The sequence below is a fragment of the Passer domesticus genome, chromosome Z (assembly GCF_036417665.1).
Source record: "Passer domesticus isolate bPasDom1 chromosome Z, bPasDom1.hap1, whole genome shotgun sequence".
NCBI lineage: Eukaryota > Metazoa > Chordata > Aves > Passeriformes > Passeridae > Passer > Passer domesticus.
This window is the reverse complement of record NC_087512.1, coordinates 22,137,374-22,160,649: the sequence shown is the minus strand read 5'-3', so window position 1 is coordinate 22,160,649 and position 23,276 is coordinate 22,137,374. Positions and strand designations below refer to the sequence as shown.

At 37.2% G+C, this 23,276-nt stretch overlaps 1 protein-coding gene across 5 annotated transcripts; it reads left to right on the top strand.

Moving 5' to 3' along the window:
- The first annotated feature begins 23 nt into the window (after window positions 1-23).
- On the top strand, window positions 24-21,009 carry CENPK (centromere protein K). 5 transcript variants are annotated; one of them, XM_064405395.1, is made up of 10 exons: window positions 24-162; window positions 2,487-2,585; window positions 4,538-4,594; window positions 6,235-6,307; window positions 10,440-10,486; window positions 13,306-13,388; window positions 13,497-13,595; window positions 13,878-14,007; window positions 17,578-17,631; window positions 19,871-21,009. In XM_064405395.1, the coding sequence occupies exons 1-10, from the start codon at window positions 160-162 to the stop codon at window positions 20,027-20,029; spliced, it is 804 nt and encodes a 267-aa protein (XP_064261465.1). In that variant the 5' UTR covers window positions 24-159; the 3' UTR covers window positions 20,030-21,009. The 5 variants fall into 5 exon arrangements, with proteins under 5 accessions (XP_064261465.1, XP_064261469.1, XP_064261468.1 ...); XM_064405399.1 differs by lacking the exon at window positions 24-162 and adding an exon at window positions 379-411; XM_064405398.1 differs by lacking the exon at window positions 24-162 and adding an exon at window positions 565-715.
- The last annotated feature ends 2,267 nt before the right edge of the window (window positions 21,010-23,276 follow it).

The window sequence follows — 23,276 nt, the reverse complement described above, 5'->3', positions numbered from 1 at the left end:
ACCAGGTGCCGGTATTCAAATCCAAGCACTGATTGGTCTGACCACAACCTCCCAAAAAACTCACTTCCTTCCTAACCGACGACAGCGTTACGTCACTGGCCCGCGCGGGGCGCTCTGGGAGTGACGCGCGCGCCGCGAATCGGACGGCGGGAAGCGGCCATGGTAGTAACGGGCGGGAGGGGCGGCGGGCGAGTCCCGGGGCTCCCGGAGCGCCGACACCTCGGGGCCGCGAGGCTGCTTTGCAGGGAGGGCTTCCCGGCTGGGAAGGGGCGGCGTTCGTCCCTCGGCTGTGAGCGGGGTTGTCCCGCCTCACGGCCTCCCGCCGTTGTGCCGCGGGGGTTGGCGGTGGGGGCTCCCTGTCTCACCGCTTTTGCATGTTGTTTATACCCTGCCGGTATTTTGCTTCCTAAGGTGCCTTCGTGTCTCTGTCACAAACCTTTTGTCGCTTGCCTGTGCCCTCCCTCCCCGTCTTCCCGCAGCTGGCCGCTGTGTGCTTGGTCGCAGGGCGCGTTTCGCCCTCTCAGCGGGTATAAGTGTGTGAAGGGACCGTGCCGGGGGAATGGGCTCGGGCTCTGCTCGGCGGTGCCCAGCAGGAGGACGAGGGGCAATGGGCAGAAACTGATGCTCAGGAAGTTCCACCTGACCATGAGGAAGAACTTTGCTGTGCAGGTGGAACAGGCTGCCCAGAGAAGTTGTGGAGTCTCCCTCACTGGAGGTTCGCAAGCAGCATCTGGACACAATCCTGTGCCTTGTGCTCTGGGATGACTCTGCATAAAATGGGAGGTTGGACCAGATGAGCCCCTGTGGTCCCTTCCAACCTGACCCGTTCTGTGATTTTTTTCATAAAGCCTTGGCTAGCATAGAGCCTACATTTGGACATGTGTGTATTTCTTACCTAGTTACATAGTCCTGAAACAATGTAAGAGGGAATAACTTGTTGAAGCTAGAAGACGTTATTATTAATGCCGAAAAAACCTTCAGTTTTCAGGCATGGTGTGGGAATAGAAATGTAATTTAACCACACTGAAATAAAGAAAACTGCAAGCTACAAGAAAATAACATCCAAAAGTGACATTTCAGTGTGTGTACAGTGTAAGGTGGTTAAAAGCACAGCATTAAGGACGGCTAGTCAGTTTCGCTTGTGAGAGCACTGTCACATCTCACAATATGTACATTTTGAGCTGTTGTGTGAAATTGACCCAAAAATTTAAAGTTAACAACAGAATCATTTCATCATTTTTGTGTGATGGAGATTTTCTGGCTTTCTCTTCAGAGAAGAGACAGGATTATTATTCCATATAATGCTTTCCTGGTGATGAATTATAGCATTGCAGAGGATAAGGGCAGAATATTTTTATCCCACCCCAAGACCCCTTTCAAATTTCCAAAGCATGGGGTTCTTTTTTTTCCCCTTTCTTTTATTCTTCTCTCTCCCCACTATCCCCCCAGACCCTCTTTGTCTCCTTTTTTGTCTGAGAAAAAACCAGGACTGCTTAGTTTCTTTCTTAGTTTCTTCCTTCTGGGCAGTCTTTGTGGAGGCATTTCAGAAATCCTTATAAATTATGGGAACTGGTTCTGTTTTATTTTATGGACACATTCTAAGACTCTTAAGAAGATAATGATCTTCCTTTCCAAAATCCATGCTGATTAGTTCCTGTAAAATCATGGTAACCTAGATTTTGTCGTGTTCTGTTTTAAATGCAACAAAGTTGCCAGGAAGACTAGTAGAAGTATAGGCTATGTATGAGATCTCTAGTGTAATTCTAGCATTCAGTGAGGTGTTCTGATTTTCTTTCCTCATTTGCTTTGCTGTGAGGTGCTTGAGCTTCGCAAGTACTAGTGGAGTATTTCACTCCTTTCAAGTAGGAGTTTCGACATAATTTTCTCTGATGCTGTGTTTTTGTTCTGAAAAAGAATAAAAGATTGCATTAGTAATTTATGCTTCATTAAGAAGGTAGAAAAGTGTAACTCTTCTCTAGGTCATTATTATTACTGTTTCTGTTTAATATCTATGTGTTTGGTGGGCCTAATGACCCACCAAGATATTTCTAAAGGCTTCCTGCATCTGGTACATCTAGCCTGTTGGTTGTTTTCCCTGGGAAAAAAAAAATTAGTCCTTCTTATTTTTCCCCTCTTAATTGCTACTGTCATTCATGTATCTCTTAAGTGAGAAACTTATTGTTTCTGTAATAAAGTTGTTGGAAAATAAAGAAGCCATTGCAAATAATCAAAGCAGTTGTGAAAATGTAGGACTTTGTCATTCAATGTGAAAAGTAAATTATTAGTATCTTCTAATTTTACTTAGTTATTTAGTTAGCTGATTTTACTTAATGGCTGGGTGCTTTCTAAAATTATAGAGGAGTTAGGTAAAAGCTTTGGATTAAGGGAGTTTTTTCTGTTACACAGTTGATCTGAAATGGCAGGTGTGATTAAATAATCAGTTCCTGTAGCTCTACCTGATAACTGTTCTCTTTGCTTATTAATAGGCTGAATGTTTATCAGAAATCAGTAACACAGCTGGTCCTGTAGATGGCAAGGAAGAACTCTTGGATGAATGCGAGAGTATTTGGAAGCAGATGGAAGAGGTATGCAAATACAAATGACAGACTAGGTTTATTATAAAGCTTTTTCAGAATTATTCACCACATGCTTGCCCCACCCCCTCCAAAGAAACCACTTCAATAAAACCAAACCAACCAACCAAAAAAACCCAAAGAAAAAATCCACAAACAGAAAAAAAAAGGAAATAATGTCTTCAGAAGAGTCAAATATGGAAGTGCTGGGAGGGGTGAAGAATGCCTTGTAGTGTCAATGTGTTGATGTTATGATTTAGTTAGTGTGGGAGTATATATTAAAATTATGGAAAATGAAACAATTTATCTGTGTTGCGGTAGTACCAGCATGCAGGGACCCTTCTCTCTTTAGCCTCACAAAAGATGGGATTCCATTTCCTTTGGATCTTAGAGGAGAGAGAGACTAGGAAGGCAGAGGAGGACAGCGATGTCTCCCTATGCTTACTCCCGTGCAAACTCAGTTATATTTTCATGGTTAAAATTTCTCTCTTGTACATAGTACAATACATTAACAAATAACAGTTTAGGGCTGGTTATTTTTATTTTCAGGGTTCCCAGAAAAGATGAACTTCTCTCAGTTCTTAGCAAATACTGTTCTTCCTTTAAGATTCTGCTGAATCTGCTGAAAAATCATATTCTAAATTATATTTTCAGTGTCCTAATCACTTCACTCAATTTTCTATAATACATGCTATTTGCTTGAGTTCTGAGTTGTAAATTCAAAACAATAAAATACCAGAAATAGAAATAAAAGTATTTCCAAACTTAAAGTAGAACAAAGTCCATGCAACTCATAGTGCAATAATTTTATACAAGTTGATTTAAAAAGACTAATGGAATTTATTTCTTGTTGAGTATTCAGATAAGTTCTCATGTAGCAAGTGGCAGGGAATTCTATGTCAGAAACTTAATTCTAAGTTTCTGAACTTTGGTTTGGAGGACCTGAACTTTCTTTGAAATTTTCAAATTAGAAGGGAAATCTGAATGTTTACTATTTTGAATGTAATTGAAAATATTTGATATCTTTTATCTCATTCCCAGCATGCCCAAAATAATGCAAGAAGAGATGTGTTATTTTTGGAAGTTGATGAAAATAGTAGGATTTTTATTATTTGGATTTTACATCCTGGGCGTAAAATGTTCATGTTTCAGCAAAATGTTTAAACTAATAGCCATTTAATTAGCTCCTAGGTTATATGGTTGCATGTAATGTTCCAATGATTGTGTGCCATCATGAACAGTTTTTGAGGGAGAAATCCTATACAGTGTTCTGGTATGCGGACGTTAACAGCAAGGTTTCCAAAGTACTGCTTAGTAGAATACATCCTACCTTGTTATGGGCAGGTTACACTGGTGACAGCTAGAAAAAAAGAGAGTTTAGCAGGTGTCACCTCTCTATGCCTTGGATATTTGTGGTGGGCTCAATTTCAGACTGCATATACACCCCATTGCAGTCATGAGAGCTGATGTAGTATTCTCCAAAAAAACATTCTGAACTGTACAGTATACTGCCCTAAATGACTTAAAACTAGAAATACGTATTGTAATATGATTGCTCTGTTTCGAAAGCCAGAAGTGTAGCAGAAAGTGTGTTAACTTTTCAGCAGCTTCCCTGTTCAGCCTTGTCCATGACTCTCTTCCCAGTTTCTCATGTTCTTTATCTGTTCAATGCCTTTCCTCATATGAACTTTGCCCTCATAACTTGCCTTTTTACTCAAAGAATACATCTTTCTTTAGCTGCTACTTTTCTCCTTCAGAGTTAATTAAGTTCTACTTTACTGTGCTGTGATTTCAAAACTCTTCTTAATTTGCCCTTCTGGGTTAGGGTATAAGGGTTGTGGAAGGACCCAAATTAAAATTCTTTTATTTCTATCTTTAAAAAATTGTGTTTAAATTTCTAAGAAATGTGTTTTGTTCTTACAAAAGTAAACAAACTTTTTTTATTTCTTTTTCTTTCTACCAAGTGTCAGAGCAAGCTAATGCTTCTAGGAACAGAGACACTGGTACCATCAGATGCCAAGGTAAGGCAGTAGGTTTTTAAAAATACATTAAAAATACTTTTATAAAAACAAGGCCTATGGAATTTCCCCTCATCATGGATCTTCATCTGAATGCTGAACTGTTGACTATACCTGTGAGTGTGACCATCCAGCCAATTCCTTACCCACTGAGTGATCTGTCAAATCTGTGTCTCAAGAGTTTAGTGACAAGGATGTTGTTCCAAACAGGGTCAAATGCTTTGCACAACTCCCAAATAGATGACATCAGTAGCTCCTCCCTTATGTACCAATGCCTGAATCCTGTTTTAGGAAGCCACCAAATTTGTCAGGCGTGATTTGCCCTTAAAGTCATGTTGCTTAACAGCAGTTCCCTCTTCATTTTCCACATGCCTTAGCGTAATTCCAAGGAGGATCTGCTCCTTGGTCTTGCTAGGCACAGAGGTGAGACTGATCAGTCTGTAGTTTCCCAATTTTTTGTTTTTCTCTTCTTAATAATATGGCTTGTGTGTCTCCTTTTCCAGTTGGTGGGATCTTCACCAGACTGCCATGACTTTTCAAACATGATGGATAGTGGCTTTACCACTTCACCTGCCAGTTCCCTGTGGTGGGTTTAATCCTATCTGGCCAGCTTAGCTGTTCATCACTCTCCTCCTCAGCTAGACAGGGGAGAGGAAATATGACTGAAGCCTCAGGAATCAAGATAAGGGCAGATTTTCTCTTACCAGCTTTGAAAAATCCGACTGATAAATGGCTAACATAGGCAGCAAAGTGGGAGGAGAAGGGGGTGTAACTTCAGTACCTGTTTGGACATTTCCTAATCAGTGCATATGTAATTTCTTCTTGTTAAATGTCATTGTTATGCTATCCCTCACGGCATCCTCTGGACATCTGTGCAGCCATGGGATGAGAGGTTCAAAGTGTGCTAGGTGAAGACCTGGCTGAAGCACACAGAGCTCAGCAGGGTGCAGTGACTGGGGCTGTGTCTGACTGGTGACCAACCACCAGCTGTGTTCCTCAGGGTGCAGCTCAGTTCTGTTCCATGTGTTTATCAGGGATCTGGATGAAGGATTGGAATGCACCATGAGCTGACTGGCTGATGACTCCAGATGCTGTTGGCACTGTGGAGGAGCCAGAGGCCTTGCAGAGGGATCTGGCTGGCTTAGAGCACTGGGCAGTGCTCAGTGGCGTGGCATCAACAGCAGCACACACAGCGGGGCAGGAGTGGCTGTGGGCAGCCCTGCAGGAAGGGGTCTGAGGGCGCTGGCTGGCAGCGTGCCCGGGGGGCAAACAGCATCCCGGGAGCCCTGAGCATGGCACTGCCAGCCACAGGAGAGGGGATTGTCCCTGTGGTCAGGGCTGTGCTGCCCCGCCCGGCGTGCTCAGCGCAGTGCTGTGCCCCACAATTTAAGAAGGTTGTGAAGGTCCTCAAGTACATCCAGAGGAGGGCAACAAAGCTGGTGAGAGGCTGGAAGGCATAATAGAAACATTCCGTGATCCCTATGAATTACTGTAAAATATTTTGAAGGAACTAGTGTTCTATTGTAATAGATGCTCTTTTGTTTTCTGCTGTATCAACAATTCAATTTCTATCCTGTTCTACTTCACTTTATGCCACTGCAACTCAACACACTTCAAGAGATGCTTCTTTTCTTGTTACACAGCTTTCCTTGTTAATGCTGCGATGGAAAGCTTTAACAGGAGAATTTCGTCAGTGGCAAGCAAGAGATCCTGAATGTAAGTAACTGTTATATAAGCATAAATAATGCTTATATAAACTTCTGCAAAGTTTCTTTCATCTAGGCCATGAGTATATTGAATGTCTTCTGATTGTATTTTCATTCCATAACTACTTAAAACAATGCTACTTCAAAAAAAAGTAGCATGTATGTCCCATTTCTTCATTATTTTTGCACTTCAGTTCTAAGTCAACTTGAAATTAAAAGTGAATTCCACTATAACTTAATCCTATCATTCTGGACAAACAAATGCATGTTTCATACCACTATTCATCAGTCAGTTAGTTGGAAAAACAACTATTAGCAGATCTCCTAACCAAATAAGAAAAGTTAGTTATCCTGTTACCCTCCTTCATACTCTTTTCTGTGTAACCTTTTTTTCTCTATCTTTTATTGGTATTTCATTTTTACAGCAGAAATACTTTGGCAAATAATTATTTTAAGAAGCTGATACATTAACCATAGATCTTCTGATTATTTTTCTGATTAAAGGTGTGTAGTATTATGATGTAGCAGTTGAAACTTTGAAATAGACCTACAGTGCTAAGCCCTTTACACTGTAGTAAAATACCTATTTTGAATTAACAGGGATTGGAGATTTCTAGTCAAGATAAAGTGGTTAGAGCCACTAGAATTTTTAAATAATACAGGAATCCAGAACACTTACTGATCCTGAGAAGTACAAACCAGTGAGACTAGTGGTAGTTCTTGTATTTGTTAGGCAGTATCAGTCAAAAGGTATCAATACCTTGGTTCTTAAAAGTTCTCTTTGTATATAAGCACCACTTATTAGATAGATTTCACCCTCTTGCAAGGCAGATGTGGCCAGACAATGGAAATAAAAGCACTCAGGATCTAAGTGTGAATAAAGCAATCTTTGTTTTCAGATGTCCCATATGGACATTCCTAAAACAGTCCACACTACACTGTCATTAATATTCTGGTAGTACTCATGGTTATGTCTCCTGTCAAGGACCTGTTAGCACCTGTCAATCCAGTAAGACTACTAGTTAATCTTTAAATTAGTATATTGACTCAATTGAATATTTTTATGCCAGTAGAGTCTTGGTTTTGTAGTATTTGCAAAATTATAGGAATGTATTATAGACAGCATGTGGTGATTTCCAATGTTTTGTCATTTAGCCAAATGGAAATGCCTTTTCAGATGAACATTAGAGGCAGTTCTCCAACTTTTATAAGGGTCTGTGTATTTGCTGCATCTCATCACTAAATAAGAGAAGCTGGGAATTTTTTTTTATAAATAGATACTGTTGCTGTATTAGAGTAAATTCATAGTTCAGTATTGTAAGCCTCACTCCAAGAACTGTCAGCCTCCAGTGCTTCTGAGGTATGTAGACCAAAGGCATGTCATTGAATGAATTTGGCACATACTGGTTCCTGGCTGCTGTTCATGAATAAGTTGCTGGCTTAAAGCAAATCAATTGAAAGAACTTAGTTTTTATCTGGGTAAAATACCTGAGGCTGTTAGATTTCCGTACTAAAATATGTATATTAAACTTCAAGCTATTGGCTTAAAAATATCCTTGGCCTATTTTTTTGGCTAGCTGACTTGCTTTGTTCAACCATTCTTACTTCTTCACAGATGATAATTTCTTATTAGAAATCTTAATTTAATAGAGAATTGTGTATAATTAATACTTTACAACCAAATCTCTGCCTTTTTTGGCTCTCCTTCCAGTGGAAGAAAAAAGTTCCTGCTAAGAATTTGAATAGGGTTATGGTGCTTGTATGAAAATGAGGAGTCCACTTCGCTTACTTCTCTGTCTTGGCTTCTTTCTACCTACTATTTGTTTTGAAGGACAAATTACTTAATTGAAACATACATATCTAAATAAAAATAGCAGAAATACTGATTAACAGAATTTACTAATAGAGCATGAATGTCAGGCTGTCTTGTTACTTTGGTTTTAGCTTTTAGTAGTGGCCAGTTCATTTCCTGTAAATGAAGACCTGTCAGCATTTCAATCTTAAATCTTATTTTCAGAGGTTATAGCTTGGCAGTTCTATGTTTTTTTGAGCACAATATTGGCAAACAGACTTGAATTCATGATGCAAATTTTATTTTTGCAAAGCTTTTACTTTAGTGGTCTTTTCTTTCTCAATTTCTGGTATTATTTATTCAGCTCTAGATCTGCTAAATCAGCTGAATTAAAACTTCTAAAAAAGCTTTTGGCTTATAAAAATAAATTTTAACTTTTACCTTCACAAAATCAGGAAGTGAGAGCAACCATATTTTAAACCATTTCAAACAGTTGTGGTCTCCACATAATTTCTGATTTTCTTTGCAAAATAGCAGTATTCTGCCAAATACCTTTTTGTTTTATTTTAATATGAGTTTCTGTATAAACATGTGCATAGTAGTTGCTTTTATATTCTTTGCATCTGGTAGTATTTTTCTTAGTAATTGTACTTTGTATCACTAGGCAATTCTTTCTGACATCTGATTTTTGCAAGTGTAGTGATTCAACAAAACTGAAAAATATTTAATTGATTGTGGATTGAGCAAGAAGTGAATTTACAGCAGCAGCTGGCATAAGTGTGTTGTCCCAGTGTTTTAGATCTGCATTGTTCCTTCACTAAATTATGTCTAGTGATTTCTTTCCCAGGAGCACAGGGCCTTCTATTCTGATACTCACACAATATGAACAGTGAATGGCAAACATGAACTCAGGATTAGGTATCTAGAAATAAAGAAGTGTAATGAGGCAGTTGTAAATATTGGTAATAATTGGTAAGGGAAGGCTTATAAATAAGTTAATGTCAGCAGGAAGTGGCAGGGGAAAGAATTGTGTGGGTTTTTTTCAAATATGCCAGTGAATGTGAATAAAAACACACCAATTAATTTTATCATGTGTAGCTGGTATATTCATGTAAATAAAGAAATCTTGCTTTAATAAAGCACAGACACTGTCTCCTGCAGCTCTTAAGCTTGGGAGCAGAGTACTCAAATTTTGCTTCAAGATTTAGAAAGAGTAATTTTCCAATTAAAAGGAGTTTTATTGAAGCATTTAATTTAATGCATTTTTTGATGCATAAGTAGTTTTTCTGATTTGCATCTCAGAACAAACAGTACTTTTAAAACTACTAATCTAAAGCTTATTAAAATTTTTGAAGTATTATAACATTACTAAAGAAAGTACTTTTCTGAATTTATTAAATAGACTGTGTGTATTTAGGAGGTATTTAATGCTGTCATCAGAGGGTTAAGGATTTCCTTTTTGATTAAGGAATTTTTTATTTAAGTAATTATTTGTAAGATTAGAGATTTCAAGCCCAAACTTGCACCAAAAATCTGCCTTATGAAGATTTTAATCTGTTAGAATCACTTTCATTTCTCCTGTTAATGTATTGAAATAGTTCAAAAAAGTCACAGGTTTATGCAGAAGCTGCAAGTTGACATGGATCTGAGAATTGACTGGAGTCTGTTGAATGCTGTAAAAAACAATAATTCAATTTTTATTCTGAAAATGCATGAGTCATAAATCACTGCATTTTTTAGAAGCATTCTGGAGAAAAATTTCCATCTTCTTCAATTGTACTTTGATTTCATTTAGGTATTGCTGTTGCTCATTGTTTTGAGTTAGGATATTGTCCTTGCTGGGCCATTCATCTCCCTATTGTTCTTGTGGACAGTAAGGATGGTGACATGCTTCTGAAGTTATTAAAACTAGGTTCCATAGTCCTGATCAAGCATTTAGGAGGCTATTTAACAAGGAATTGGAGGACTGGAAGAATTTGATTGCCCACATTGGTAATGTTGATGGAATGCCTTCTGCTGAAAAAAAAAATCAGGCTTGGTTGTCTTGAAGTGTACAGAAATGTGCTGTTGTTTATTCATTATACACCTGCACCAATGTACTTGGAGCTAGTTCAGATATAAAAATAACACACAAGCATTAACACTGCACTTTTTTCAGTGTATTTTAATTTGCTGGATAGTGGTAGTAGGTTAGCCCAGCAGGACACCACAGCATGTGGTTAAACTGCTACTGAGAGCCAAAACTGTTACTCAGAAGCTACACAAATTTTTCTCTAGCCAAGCTGCTTTTCAGTATAAATAAATCTTTATCATCCACTGCAAAAAATAAACAATTCATTTTCTTTTTCAGTAATTTCTACCAATCCAGATGTACTGTTAGAAACAGGAAAAGAAGAGGTAAGTCTAATAAAATTTTGTTGGGAAAAAAACCCCAGTATATGCAATTGCTGCATTTTCCTATGACTGCTCCTAGGGTGGACTACTGCTAAAATACTGTGTGTTTTCCTTCAGCCATTTATGTTGTTCTAATGGGTTTTTTCTCCCCTAGTGTAACTAGTAAAATTTCTTAGTTGTAATGAGTGAGGTTTTAAACTGACTTATTGCACAAGTCACTGAATAATGCGCAATAAACAGTATTTTGCCTCTGGCCACACCATCTAATCACAGTAGCTCAACAAGCTTATCTGCGTGCAATAAAAATGATGTGATAATCGACGTCCCTGCTGCATTAGTGCTCCAAGGCCTCCTTAGGATTGGAGTCCCATTGTGCTGGGTGCCACCAGGAAACAGAAATCTTGTGCCAAGGAGACTGATGACCATGCTTTGCAATGATTTTGCCATCATCTTCAATGTCATGCAGCAGGTTCCATTTCTAGGGCTGAAGCCTACACACTGCACTTTTCAAGATTACTTTCATTTAACATTGTGCAAGTGCTTGTGCAAGAAGATCCACTCAGAATTGTGTTTTCAGGATGATCTGTGGCTGAATTTTAATTGCTAATTTGTCACAGAATGGCTGGAGTTAGAAGGAACCTCTGGAGATAGAATCATAAGATAGTTTAGGTTGGAAAAGACCTCCAAGATGATAGAGTCCAACATCCAAATCCACTACTAAACCCTGCCCCTAAGTGCCTCACAGGATTGTGTCGAGGTGGCTTTTGAATATATTCGAAGAAGGACACTCCACAACCTCTCTGGGCAGCCTGTTCCAGTAGTCAGTCACCCTCCAGTAAGGCAGTTTTTCCTAATTTTCAGATGGAAATTCCTGTATTTGAGTTTGTGCCTCATGGTCCTTGTCCTATCACTTTGCACCACTGAAAAGAGTCTGACCCTATCCTCTGACACATGTCTTCAAGATATTTGTGTGTGCTTTTTTAAACAAATTGTTATAATATATTGCATTTCATACTTAATAGAAAATGATGTGATATTATGTGTTACATGGGAGAGTCAGTTATCTTAGACATCGTGTTCTGTGGCAATAATTTGCAAATAATTTGTTGAGTTCCTCCATTGGAAGAAAGAGCAAATCAATAATGTCTTGCGGGTAACATTATACTGTATTGATGGGACATAGGAATGCTATGTGACTTGAGAATATTCCTGGTCTAATGCCTTCTAGTGTCACTCACAGCAGCAAATCTGATTGCTATTAAGAGTCACTGTCAAAAAATTGTTAGGTTACGCACTTTGATTGGCATGTTGGTCTGATATTTGAGGATTACAGGGTTTTTTTCAGATGTTGCATATATGGAGCATATTTGTTTCTGTAGCATATTTTCAGAATGTGTATTCCTTTGAGCTAAATTCTTAAGTACTCCTATTTTGTGTGGAAGCAGAAAAAATACATCCAAATCATAGGGTTATATAAGAAACATTATTTTGTAGAAGACCATAGTCTTCTAACAGGGGGCCTCATAAATTTATACAAGTATCTGAAGAGAATGGAGCCAGGCTCTTCTACTGATGCCAAGCAGTAGGACAAGAGGCAATGGGATGTACAAGAACACAAGGAAGAGCAACTTTATTGTGCACTGGAACAAATTGCCCAGGGAGATTGTGTAGTCTCCCTTACTGGAGTTTGTCAGGAACAGTCTGGATGCAACCTGTGCCATGTGCTCTTGGATGACCCCTGCCTGAGTAGGGAGGTTGGACCACATGACCCACTGTGGCCTGTCACAATGGTTAAAGAAACTTCCCTGTCCAAGAGTCCAGGAGCCATGGTGTCAATCACTAAGCCCATTTGCAGCAACACATCCCACACTCACACAGATCAGGTGTCCTTACCAGCTCAATCCTAGGTTTCCTTCTTCCCTTAGGCTCACACATCTGATCCTTAAAATAATTTAATCATGGCATAATAACAGAATAAGAGCTTGAGCTGGGTGCCTCTGAGGAAGGACCCAGAACAAAGGAAATTTTATAACCTCAAAGCCAAAAGGCTTTTATATCCTCACAGTGTAAACACAGGAAAGTCCAGGCATCATCAGCTCCATGTCTCAATGTCCCCTCACCTGGCAGGGCCACAGGTGCCCAGGCCCCCTGTTCTACAAAGAGTAGGCAGTTCATGGCCTCTTGCCAGAGCTCAACCTGCAGCTGCACCCTGAGCTACATGCACTGAACGTACTCCTCAACACAACCCTACCCATTCTGTGATTCTGTAATGGAAGACCCCACCCACTGAGAGTCCCCTGTTCCCTACATTGAGCAATGCCTATAGCTTCTGACTGCAGTAGTTTTATTTCTCCATATTTCCTGTCCCAGATATGTCATAGCACTGAGGATCATTTAATTTATGTATGCAGTTAGTCTTTCTTTGATGCATCTTCATCTTCTGTACATTTTATGTGGTGCAAGTAGCATGGGTTCATTCGTGCCAGCAGATGCAATAGCTTTGACAATAGAGCCCTGGTGCTGTAGTTTTTGTCTCCTCAGCCATTCATCAGCTGAGTAGTTCATGTATGTACTTCAGGTAAAATTAAGTATTTGTTAAGCTCTGTGAGCTTCAAGAAGACACTTCTTGTGCACTTAATAAGCAACTGGTCACAGTGACATTTTGAAAAGCTCTTGCATTCTAAACTGGATTTTAATGTTTATTAAGAAATTGCAGATGATTATGTCCCCCTTTATCAGATTTATAGATGTAGCCTTACATAAAAAAAATACTACAGCCTGGGCTACCTGCAAACAGTAGTTTAATTTCTATTCTTTTATAGTTGCAGAAAGTAAAAAATGATCTCGAAATGGTGCTGTCAACAGTTCGAACAAAGAATAAACAACTGGAAGAAGATCTGAAAAGGTAATACAATAATTTGGACTTTGGAATGCTGTAAGCTTTTTTCTGTTTTTGACTGCCCAGAGAAACTATTTATCTCTTGTGCCATTTCCTACATTTCATGTTTCAAAGAGAACAGCAGTGGTATAAGGAACAAAAACAGATGCTAGAGACTCTTAGTAAAATGGAAGAAGAGGCAAACACCCAAGATGAACATCCTTCCACAAAAAGGTATTTCTACATTTTTGAGTTAGAAATTGAAGAATTTAAATATCAACAGGAGCAAATGAGAAAGCAAACTTTTAAAGTTTGTTCCTTGTTTTGTTTAATAGATCAAATAATTGCTTAGTAATCCATATTTGAAACATGAAAGTAATGCTACCATATCCTGTGATTAAAGATGTTGAATTTCTAACAATAGATAATAAGGGGGTTTTTTTCTTAGGAGGGACTTTTTAGTTACTTGATTTGATCCCTTGTTCTGTTGCTGTGTTTTTACTGTTTGAAAATTAGAGAACTCAATGAACTGAAAAATAAAATACTGAAGTTAAAGACCTTTAAGAAAGAACTCTTGAATGCTTTGGGTGAATTCCTGGATGAACATTTTCCTCTTCCAGAGAGAAGTGAAAATATTAAAAAAAAGGTAAGACTTTTCTTTACCTATTAAATTTGAAGTGTTCAGTTTATGTTTAAGTAGATGCAGTATCTGTTTGAAGTCATTAGCATTGAACCTGCAGTTGTATTTTGAAATAAGCATAGTTTTTACAGCTGATCCTCTAGGTTTAATTTATATTTTTCAGGTTGTTTTATATTGTTTAAGGCTGTTTCCATCTGGATATTTTCTTTTCTTAATGCATATATCCCTTACCCAATGAGATGCATAGTAATATATTGTATTTCTTACTGAACTGCAAGCTATGCCAAATTTGGGAATGGTGTGGGGTTCAGTCCAAATTTACTCTTTTTTTTTTTTTTTCTTTTTTTTTCTTTTTTTTCCTTGAGTGGGCAAGTAGATTCCTATTTTCCTTGGCAAAGCAATTTTTAATTGTTTAACAATGTTTTTGGAACAATAAGGAAAAGCGTTTATAGTTACAGAGTAGTTTGGAATGTTAACCATCAGATTTTGTTCAGGCAAACTGGGTCAAAAATTATCATACAACCTCAGGGAGAATAGGCAGCCAGGGAGTATTTTGTATAATAAATTCAAAGTGTGCAGTAAAAATAAAATTATAACTATTACTATTTGATAGATACAAAAAAGCTATGAAAAAAGGCAGGTTTTGTTTTTGATTTCAGGCACACTTAACATTACAGAAGTAGAAATTACTTCTTTAATCCAGTTCCCTGTTATTTCAGGTAACCACATGATATAATTTCTTCAGTATTATCATTGAACTCCATTTTAGAACAAATAATTTTTTTTACTACTGTTTCTCCTGTGTTTTTTCTTCTAGTACCTCAGTACTCTGTTTAGAAACTGTCTCATAGCTTTCAGTCTAAATGTATCCAAGTCTAACACAGATCCACTTGTCTTCTTACTCCAGAATTTTCATTAGAATAGCTCTGTTTCTTTCTTGTGTTTATTCCTCCTGATATATTTATGGCACCAATCTCATATCCTCTCTTTCTTGTTTTGCTAACTGAACTAGCAACACCTTTATGTTCTCCTGTAAGATAGGATAAGCTAGAGAATTGAAAAATACTATTAATAACCATTGTCTATGTTTGTTTTCACTTGGATTCATCATTTTAGAACCTTCTAAGAAGCAATGTTATAAATAAAACTAGCTCATACCCATCACCAGTGCAACACATTACACTCTTGTCTTTTTCTGTCTGTAATTTGCAGCTAATGAATCTTGATCTTGTAATTTAAAAAAAAATAAATCTTTGTTTTGCACATATTTTGCACATAAAAATACCAAGTGGAGATGTCAAGACATGGTGTTCATTTTCAAAGTATTATTCAAATATCTTATTTTGTTGAATCTTAGTTTTTCTGCATACCAATGCCTTCCTTTCCTGTTGTTAATAAATATGACACATAAGTCTCTGCATTTTAGAAACAGTCTCATGTGGAAAAGTGTCAAATGCTTTGCACAAGTCCAGGTAGATGACATCAGTTGTGCTTTCTTTTCCACAAATACTGTAACTCTTGTAGAAGGCCACCAAATTTGTTGGGTGTAAATGATCTATAGTGAAGTCATGTTGGCTGTCGCCAATTACTTTACTTAAACAAAAAACTACTTTGATTGATTTCAACACAAGGTTTCATCTTTCCTTAGCTTAAACTTTTCCTGAACTCTTAAACAGTCTGTTTTCTGACGGTCTTTTTCTTTCTTTCATTCTTTGTGAATTCATTGCTTTTCTATGTCTTTTGACTCGCTCGGATCGCTTGGCTTAACTACAGGTGCCCCTTAATCTGTGTCTAAGTAATTGACTGTGAAGGCAGGACAGCCAGCCATTTTTGCCATTTTTGTTTATTGAGTGTCAGAAATACAAATTTAATCACTGGCAATGAAATCAGCTGCTATGTTGGTTCAGGAAAGCACATTATTAATTTCTATTATCAGCTTGGTTCAACAGCAGCACCAATCTCTTAGCTCTGCGCATGAGTAATTCTGCTTCACTTTGTGAAAGCATATTGTGTTCACAGTGGTTCCATGTGACGGCAAATGTGCAGGGTTGATATCTGTAGGACATGGCTGCAGCATAGTTTGAACTGCTCCAAGCCTTGCTGGTCTGATTCCACCCTCCTTTCACCTGGCCATACATGTGGGATTGGGAGTGGGAGTGAAGACTGCAACAGAGCAGATCAGGTTGGCTTCCATTGCCATGGCCCAACACCTTTAATATAGGTAGTGACTGTAGTAATGGTGATCTTGCATTTTAATTCTTGGATAACAATCTACTTTATTTTTTTCAAGATCATAGTACAAAAAAATCAGAGGCTGAGGAATATTCTTTATGCAAATCTGATTGGAAGGGTGAAGAAGGTGCCTTTCAGGCTAAATAATGAAATGCTGAGCATTCTGCTTAACAGCTTTATAAGCATTAAGTGATTAGCTGTACTTAATTTTATTTGTAGTAATTTTGACCGGGGAAATATATCAGCAGGGGTTGTGAAGTATCTTCATGTTTCCTCTAAGAAGTTTTTTAGAGATAGGTAATGTAGATTCTATTTCCTCAGCCAAATATTGAGAGGAGGGCACATAGATAGATGTTATTGGGTCATAGCTCCAGGATTTGCAGAGTTTCCATGGAGCAGGCTCTCTCTGGAAACTGAAACTTTGGACTCTTTGCAAGTGAGACTATTACAAACTGTGACTGGGAAAAAGGATTCAGAACTTGCCTTTCAGAATATTCTTCTTGCTTGTATTCTTCCTCTGTTCCAGAAGTGGAGTTTGTATAAGGTGCTGCACAGCTGGTAATATCTTAGATCTGAAATTCGTGTATTCAACAGCAATGCTGAGAAAGCCAGTGGAATATTACCTCCTTTATTTTGTTGAAATTGAAGTGCATGGGGAAAAAGAATAAAACTGGAAAATTAAAGAATCAGGTTTACCGTGCAACACTACAAGCAGATCCACAGACATTGCTGCCAAAGGAATCTCTATAGACAAATGGCTTGATTTGTTTGCTACAAAGGAAAACAAGTAATCTTCTAGTGATATTTTATCATTGCCTTTTTATTCCACCAAAATTTTTAATGATTCTATTTCTTAACCTTGATAAGTGTTTTAGTTGAATTCTAAGCAAGTATTCACTGTCAAATAATGAAAAAATATTAAGGCACTATGAAATTAAGTCTTGAGTTGTGTCAAATTTCTATTATAAGCATTTATTTAAAGCTCATGAAAAATATTTTTTCCTCCAACAAATCTTGTTCACAGAAGGTTGTGTACTACATTATAAATTTGATGTACTTTTATTTAAATGTAAACACAGGTTGGTAAATGTAAAAACATTATGATCACTTTAGATTAATCTCTCTTGATAATTCAAAAAATGTCACATTTGAAGTGTAGGATTTTGAACTGGTAGATTTAAATGCTACCTGTATTTCTCTCAGGAGTAAATCTAACTAAATATTTTAATCTATTGTGTACTATGCAATCAAATAATTATGTAATTATTTTGCTTTGTCAATTAACATTTTTTCTAACTGGTTTGGGGTTTTGTTAATTTGGCTGGGGGATGTTTATCTTTCCAGAGGTCTTCAGCAAAGCCAGTTGTAGAACTGATAACATTGCAAGAAATTTTAGAGGTAAGATGTTTTTACTATGTAGAGATTGGAGGAATTTTTAAATATTCACATGTAATGATGGTGATGGTGATGATGATAAAGTGTTTGTTACTAATATAAATAACAGTATGTGGTATTTAGTTAAGACAGTTAATCTAAAATTATTAAGAATGTTGTGTCTACAAGAAGAGTCTAGGGAGATCTCATAGCAGCCTTCTGGTTCTCAAAGGGGGCTTATAAAAAGACAGAAAGCATCTTTTTGTGTGGGGGGAATAATTTTAAATTACAAGAATAGACATTTAGTTTAGCTGTCATGAATAAATTCTTTACTGTGAGGGTGGTGAGGCACTGGCACAGGCTGCCCAGAGAAGCTGTGGGTCCTCCATCCCTGGCAGCGCTCAAAGCTGAGTTGGATGTGGCTTTGAGCAATCTGATCTAGTGGAAGGTGCCACCTGCCCATGGCAGGTGCTTGGAATGAGATGATCATTAAAGTACGTTCCAAATCATCCTATGAATCTAGGTCAGTTTTCTATTTTAATTCCTATCAAAGTAAACCCCCCATTTTTACAGGAGGTGTGGCAATAATGTTCAGTTTATGCTGGAGAATGGCTCTCTTATTTCTTGATTTTACAATGTTTGGTTCAAAGAAGTTTTATGTGCTGTAGTGGCTCATGTTGGGTGAGACAAATACTATGTTTAACAAAAAAAACTGATCCATTTCATGCTCTATTTTATACTGTTTCAAGAAAAATATTTCTGAAATATACATTAACAGAAGGTCTAAAGATGTAGCCTCAGAAGGACCAGTAGTCATGTGCATTAACTGGATTATTAACTCATACAAGGAAATCAGTTCATCTGATTCATGCATTTCTGATTGATTTTATAAGTATAGAAGCATTGCTTAGCGTGAATTTTTAATTACAGTGCAATTTATGATTGTGAATTGCAAAGCATAATTTTCCTTCTCGTCTTAAATGTAGCAATTGAAGTGAAATTTTCTGTTCCCCCTCCTTAGACAGTTCTAGATTTCTATATGTAAGATGTCCCTGGGAAAATTTTTTCTTGAGGCAAAACGTGATGTATAAAAACTTTCTGGTATTAAGATGCTCTTATCTAATCACAATGTAGTATAGTTTAAAGCCCACATTTTGGGCTTATGTCATCAAAATAATTTTACATGCTTCAAATTTCTCAACATACCTGTTAATGCCAAATTAGGCAGAGCTTACAAACAGATCAGAAATCAAGAGTGGCCATAGTCCTTACAGAAAAAGAATTTTAAAGTTCTTCTAATGCTTTAAAATTGCCCTTCATATTTTTCTGATATTGTTAATTTCCTGAAAATGTGAACATATTCACATAATGTCTTCTGTTTGGAAGAACAGATTATTTGAAAAATTCAGACTCGTTTTGAATTTCAACATCCTGACCTAAAGTGTCAGTGTCCCTTACCTTTGTATTCTGGAAGGTTTTTCTTTGTTGAGTTGTGTTGTTCTAGCTCCAAGGCTCTGTTAAATTTGAAAAATGTTTTCTGAGATGCAGATGAAGTTACAGCCATAAAAGCTGTTTTGGAGTATCAAATGTCAGAAAAGACTAAGTAAAAATTTGTCTAGAATAATGCATTTGGAGTAAATTCTCACAATTGGAAGTACAAAAGATATTAACTGGAGCAATTCTTCTTCAGAATGTTCTGAAAAAGAGCAGTTGTTCATTTGGGTCTTTTATTAGTAGCACTGGATGCAAAAATATAAAATCTGGTAGCACTAAAGGGCAAAACATATTTTGTACTTACTGAAATTGGGACAGTATAACATTTGAGAGTTCTGAATAGAAAGATGAAATATCTAGGATAAATAGAAAGAGCACCATGGGATGCTCATTACAGATTTCATCTGTAATGTGTGCAGTACTCCCCATGAGAAATACCATGAGGGCATTAATATGATTTCCATGAACTGAAAAAGAATGACAAAACTGATTTTTTTTTAAACTCCACGAACTAATTCTGTATTTAGATACAGCATTTAACTTACATTTATTCTGGAATAAAAGAGGATTCTGGTTCTAATTAAAAGATGTTACGTAGCTAATTGGAAGTCCTTTGCTTTACTTCTACTTTGAACAGGTCTCATATTTCTTCTGTAGTCCTTTATATCTTATATTGCCTACATCACAGTAATTTGTAAAAATTTGGTTAAATGAGATAAAATCTAGCTGTTTTGTTAATTTCCTAAATCCTACCCTTTTGGTCTTCCAGATGCTGATAAACACATTAATGGCCACACCACATGAACCTTATATAACAATCAATGAGTCATTTTGGCCACCTTATATTGAGCTGCTGCTGCGACATGGAACGGCCCTGAGACATCCAGAAGATCCAAACAGAATGCGCCTCCAAGCTTTTCACAAGTAGTGTGACCTACACATGCACTTGAAAATAAAACTACACCAGTACTCTTAATTCAGGGCTAGGACATCCTTAGGTTTTCTACTAAACTTTCTTAGTATTAAACATCACTTCCTGTTGGATGATTTTTTTTTTTCTTCTGTATTAAATTGAATATTTAAGAACATAAAATGAGGAAAAAGAAAAAAAAAATCCATTTTAACTGCTTACAGTTGGCCTTCAGTGTTATATCAAGATTTGCATTTTTTTTTATGGAAAGTTTTTTTCACTGCTTCTGTAAGAAGCCAATTCATGTAATAGACAAATATGTTTAACAGTCCTTTTTACTTTAAAAACCATATTTATACATTACTTCTATGGTTTAGATTTCTTAGATTGCCTGAAGTAGTTTCTATTTCCTTTATTATTTTCTTGTATTCTGTAGAGGCAAAATTCAGAATAACACCACTCCTGTACATGGTCTTGCAAACATTTGGAACTAACAGAGAGGTATTCTCTCAAGAATGTGTTATGCCTTGTTTGTTTCTCAGAGCCTTTGCAAACAATTTTACTGGCTCCAAGATAAACACTTAGGAAAGCTGACACATCTTAAAGTGCAAAGTGCAGCAGATGTTGAGTCTGTGCCTTTCACTGCATGCTCCCCAAATGGCCCACTTTGTGTTATGCTATATTGCCTTACAGTATCTGTCTTCACTTTTTCAGACCTAATTTATCAAGGCTTTTAATGGGTCTCTGTTCTGTTGATCTCTACAGCTTCTAAGTTACGTCAGTTGAGAGTTACCTTATGACTCAATGCTGGCATTCTTTACAATCTCAGTCTTTTCTGTAGCTATTTTTATTATATTGTATTGATTATAAAAATTCTACTCTTGCTTATCTGTAGTAATTAAATTGTCCTTTATTAACCTGATTGTAGTTTACTGAGGGAGAAACTGGGGTGATTTTTTAATTGATGGAAAAATAAAGAGTTGTATACTATCATAGAATGTTCTTGTGTGATAGTTTTTAGGATGGTATTTATGTGATTTGGTGGGATGACTTGTAAAGATGATGGAAGGATACATGGGAGAGGTAAGGGGAATCAGTCTAATATAAGTTCCAGGGTAATTGCCCTTTTTAGACCAATTAAATGTTAAGCAAAAAAATCATTCATCTTGTGTAGTTTTGAGTGAATGCTGTTCATTTTACCCTCACATACTCATGCTTAATCACCTCACAACTGGTGATTAAGCATGAGTATAGAATGTGGTGTGTGCTGTTGTGCATGGACGTTGACTTCTTTTTGGTTCATATTGCTTCTGTAACTACCCTCTTGTGGTGTTTTAACATCTCTTACGAGCTCTAGAGTCTGACTAATCTATACACCTCCACCTTACAGTATTTTTAATTAAGAATTCAAATAACTACATTTTTTGGCTTAGATTTATAGCATTGTCTCTTTAGGGTTTTTTCCTTCATTTGTGTATAATGCTTTGTATTCTGCTATCCTTTCACCTTCTTTATTAACACTGCTCAAATACTTCATTGACACTGGATGACTGCTTCTGTCGTGACATTAATAAGTAGAAGAAAAAATGTTAAACACTCAGTAGCCTCTTGTGTTTGAAAAGAGGAAAAATACCAACCCATACCACCCACTTCCCAAATCCAAACCCAAACCACTGAGGAGATAGGACAGTCTGTAAAACAAGAGCTCTAAAGAAGATGCAATATTCATTATTCTTCATACCAAAATCAAAATCTCATCCAAGTAAATACCAGAATAGATATGAATGAAAGTACTTCACATAAAGTTCTACATTAAATTATGAAACTCACTGCCATAAAATTTTTTGAAAGATTACATATGAACTCTAAAAAAAAACTTAGGGAATTCAGACTTGTGATTATGTAAGAAAATTGGCAGTCAGCAGGTTCAGAAATCTCTACCCTACTAATTGTTGGACCTTGAGGAGATACACATAGGTATTCACTGAGATCCTCCTGCAGCTCCACAGTATCTTTGGCATTCTCTGAAACCTTCCTGCTAAGGCCTTGGATATGCTCAGAACTCAAAGGTTCAGTGTAGATCTTTTACCTCAGGAGGGATTGAATCAGTACAGCAGAAGAAAAGCTGTAGAAAGAGATAATCCATTTTCTCTCATGGCCTAAAATGCATTGCCAGTTTTTAAGAGAAGCTGGTTTAGACTGAAACAGAGCTAGCTGAAAGCTGTAGCTCCTAGAAAAATCCTGACAAGTAAATTGAAGCAAATCAAGGCAGTGATGAGGAACAGATCTTCCTCATGAAAAAGCTAGGGGTAAGCTCTTTCATCAGCACTTTCAACAATCAGGAACATTGGGACGTATGTCGAAAGAGTAGGACAATTTCTCCATTTTTTGTCTCCATGCATGTCTAAGTAACAGCTCTTTGTTTAGAATTAACACATCTATTAAATGCTAATATTGTAACTCCATGTGCATTCCATGAAATAAGGATTTGTTTAACTTACCATCAGTTTTTAACTCTACAAAGGTAATGTAAAATAAAAAAAAGCTAGGATGTTAAATGAACACTTGGAGCTACCAAGGCTGAGTAAGATGGCAAACTGATCTGTGAGCTGGCCATGTGTTCTTGTGGCCAAGAAGGGCACTGATATCCCAGGTACAAATAGGAAGATAAATGCCAGTCTGCCTGTGCCTTACTTCTTTCCCTTTAGTTGACCGGCTGTTCCCTACTCAGCCATGCCTGTCTAGAGAGAATCAGGTAAACCTAAATCTGTGTGTTAAAACCCATGCAGGTCAAGACAGATGTCATGATAACAACTTGCTAAAGGACAGATGTCTTTGATTTCAGTCATTGCTCAATATGGAAGTATTGTACTTGACTGGGTCTATTTGATTAGGCCTACTGGAATATTGGCACTGCCTAAAACCTCTCATAGCTCTGCTACTGCACAAGATAAGCAGGCAGCTTCTCCATCTAACATATGGCATGCCATGATCTCCATATAACATGCCATATTTTCCCAGTATAGAGCTGGTGGTTTTAGTATGGTTAAGAATAAGATGTCAGTCACAATTGTGTCACCCATCAGTCAGGGCATAATTCATGGACATCAGTCACCTGCTGAATCAGAGGCCAAGCCTTGGGGACTGGTGCTTTCCTCTGTGACTGTTTCAGTAGAAAATCTCACCCCACGGGAGCATTACTTGCCATTCACATTTTGTGTGGTCTAGACATCAGACGGGCATTTACGTGAAGAGGAAAACAATT

Bases quoted from the DNA above. Each gene is read 5' to 3' on its own strand.
- CENPK (XM_064405394.1), top strand. From the start codon at position 794: ATGAGCCCCTGTGGTCCCTTCCAACCTGACCCGTTCTGTGATTTTTTT. The intron at 6,308-10,439 runs GTAAGTAACTGT...TTTCTTTTTCAG, and splicing joins GCAAGCAAGAGATCCTGAAT to TAATTTCTACCAATCCAGAT. The intron at 10,487-13,305 runs GTAAGTCTAATA...ATTCTTTTATAG, and splicing joins TAGAAACAGGAAAAGAAGAG to TTGCAGAAAGTAAAAAATGA.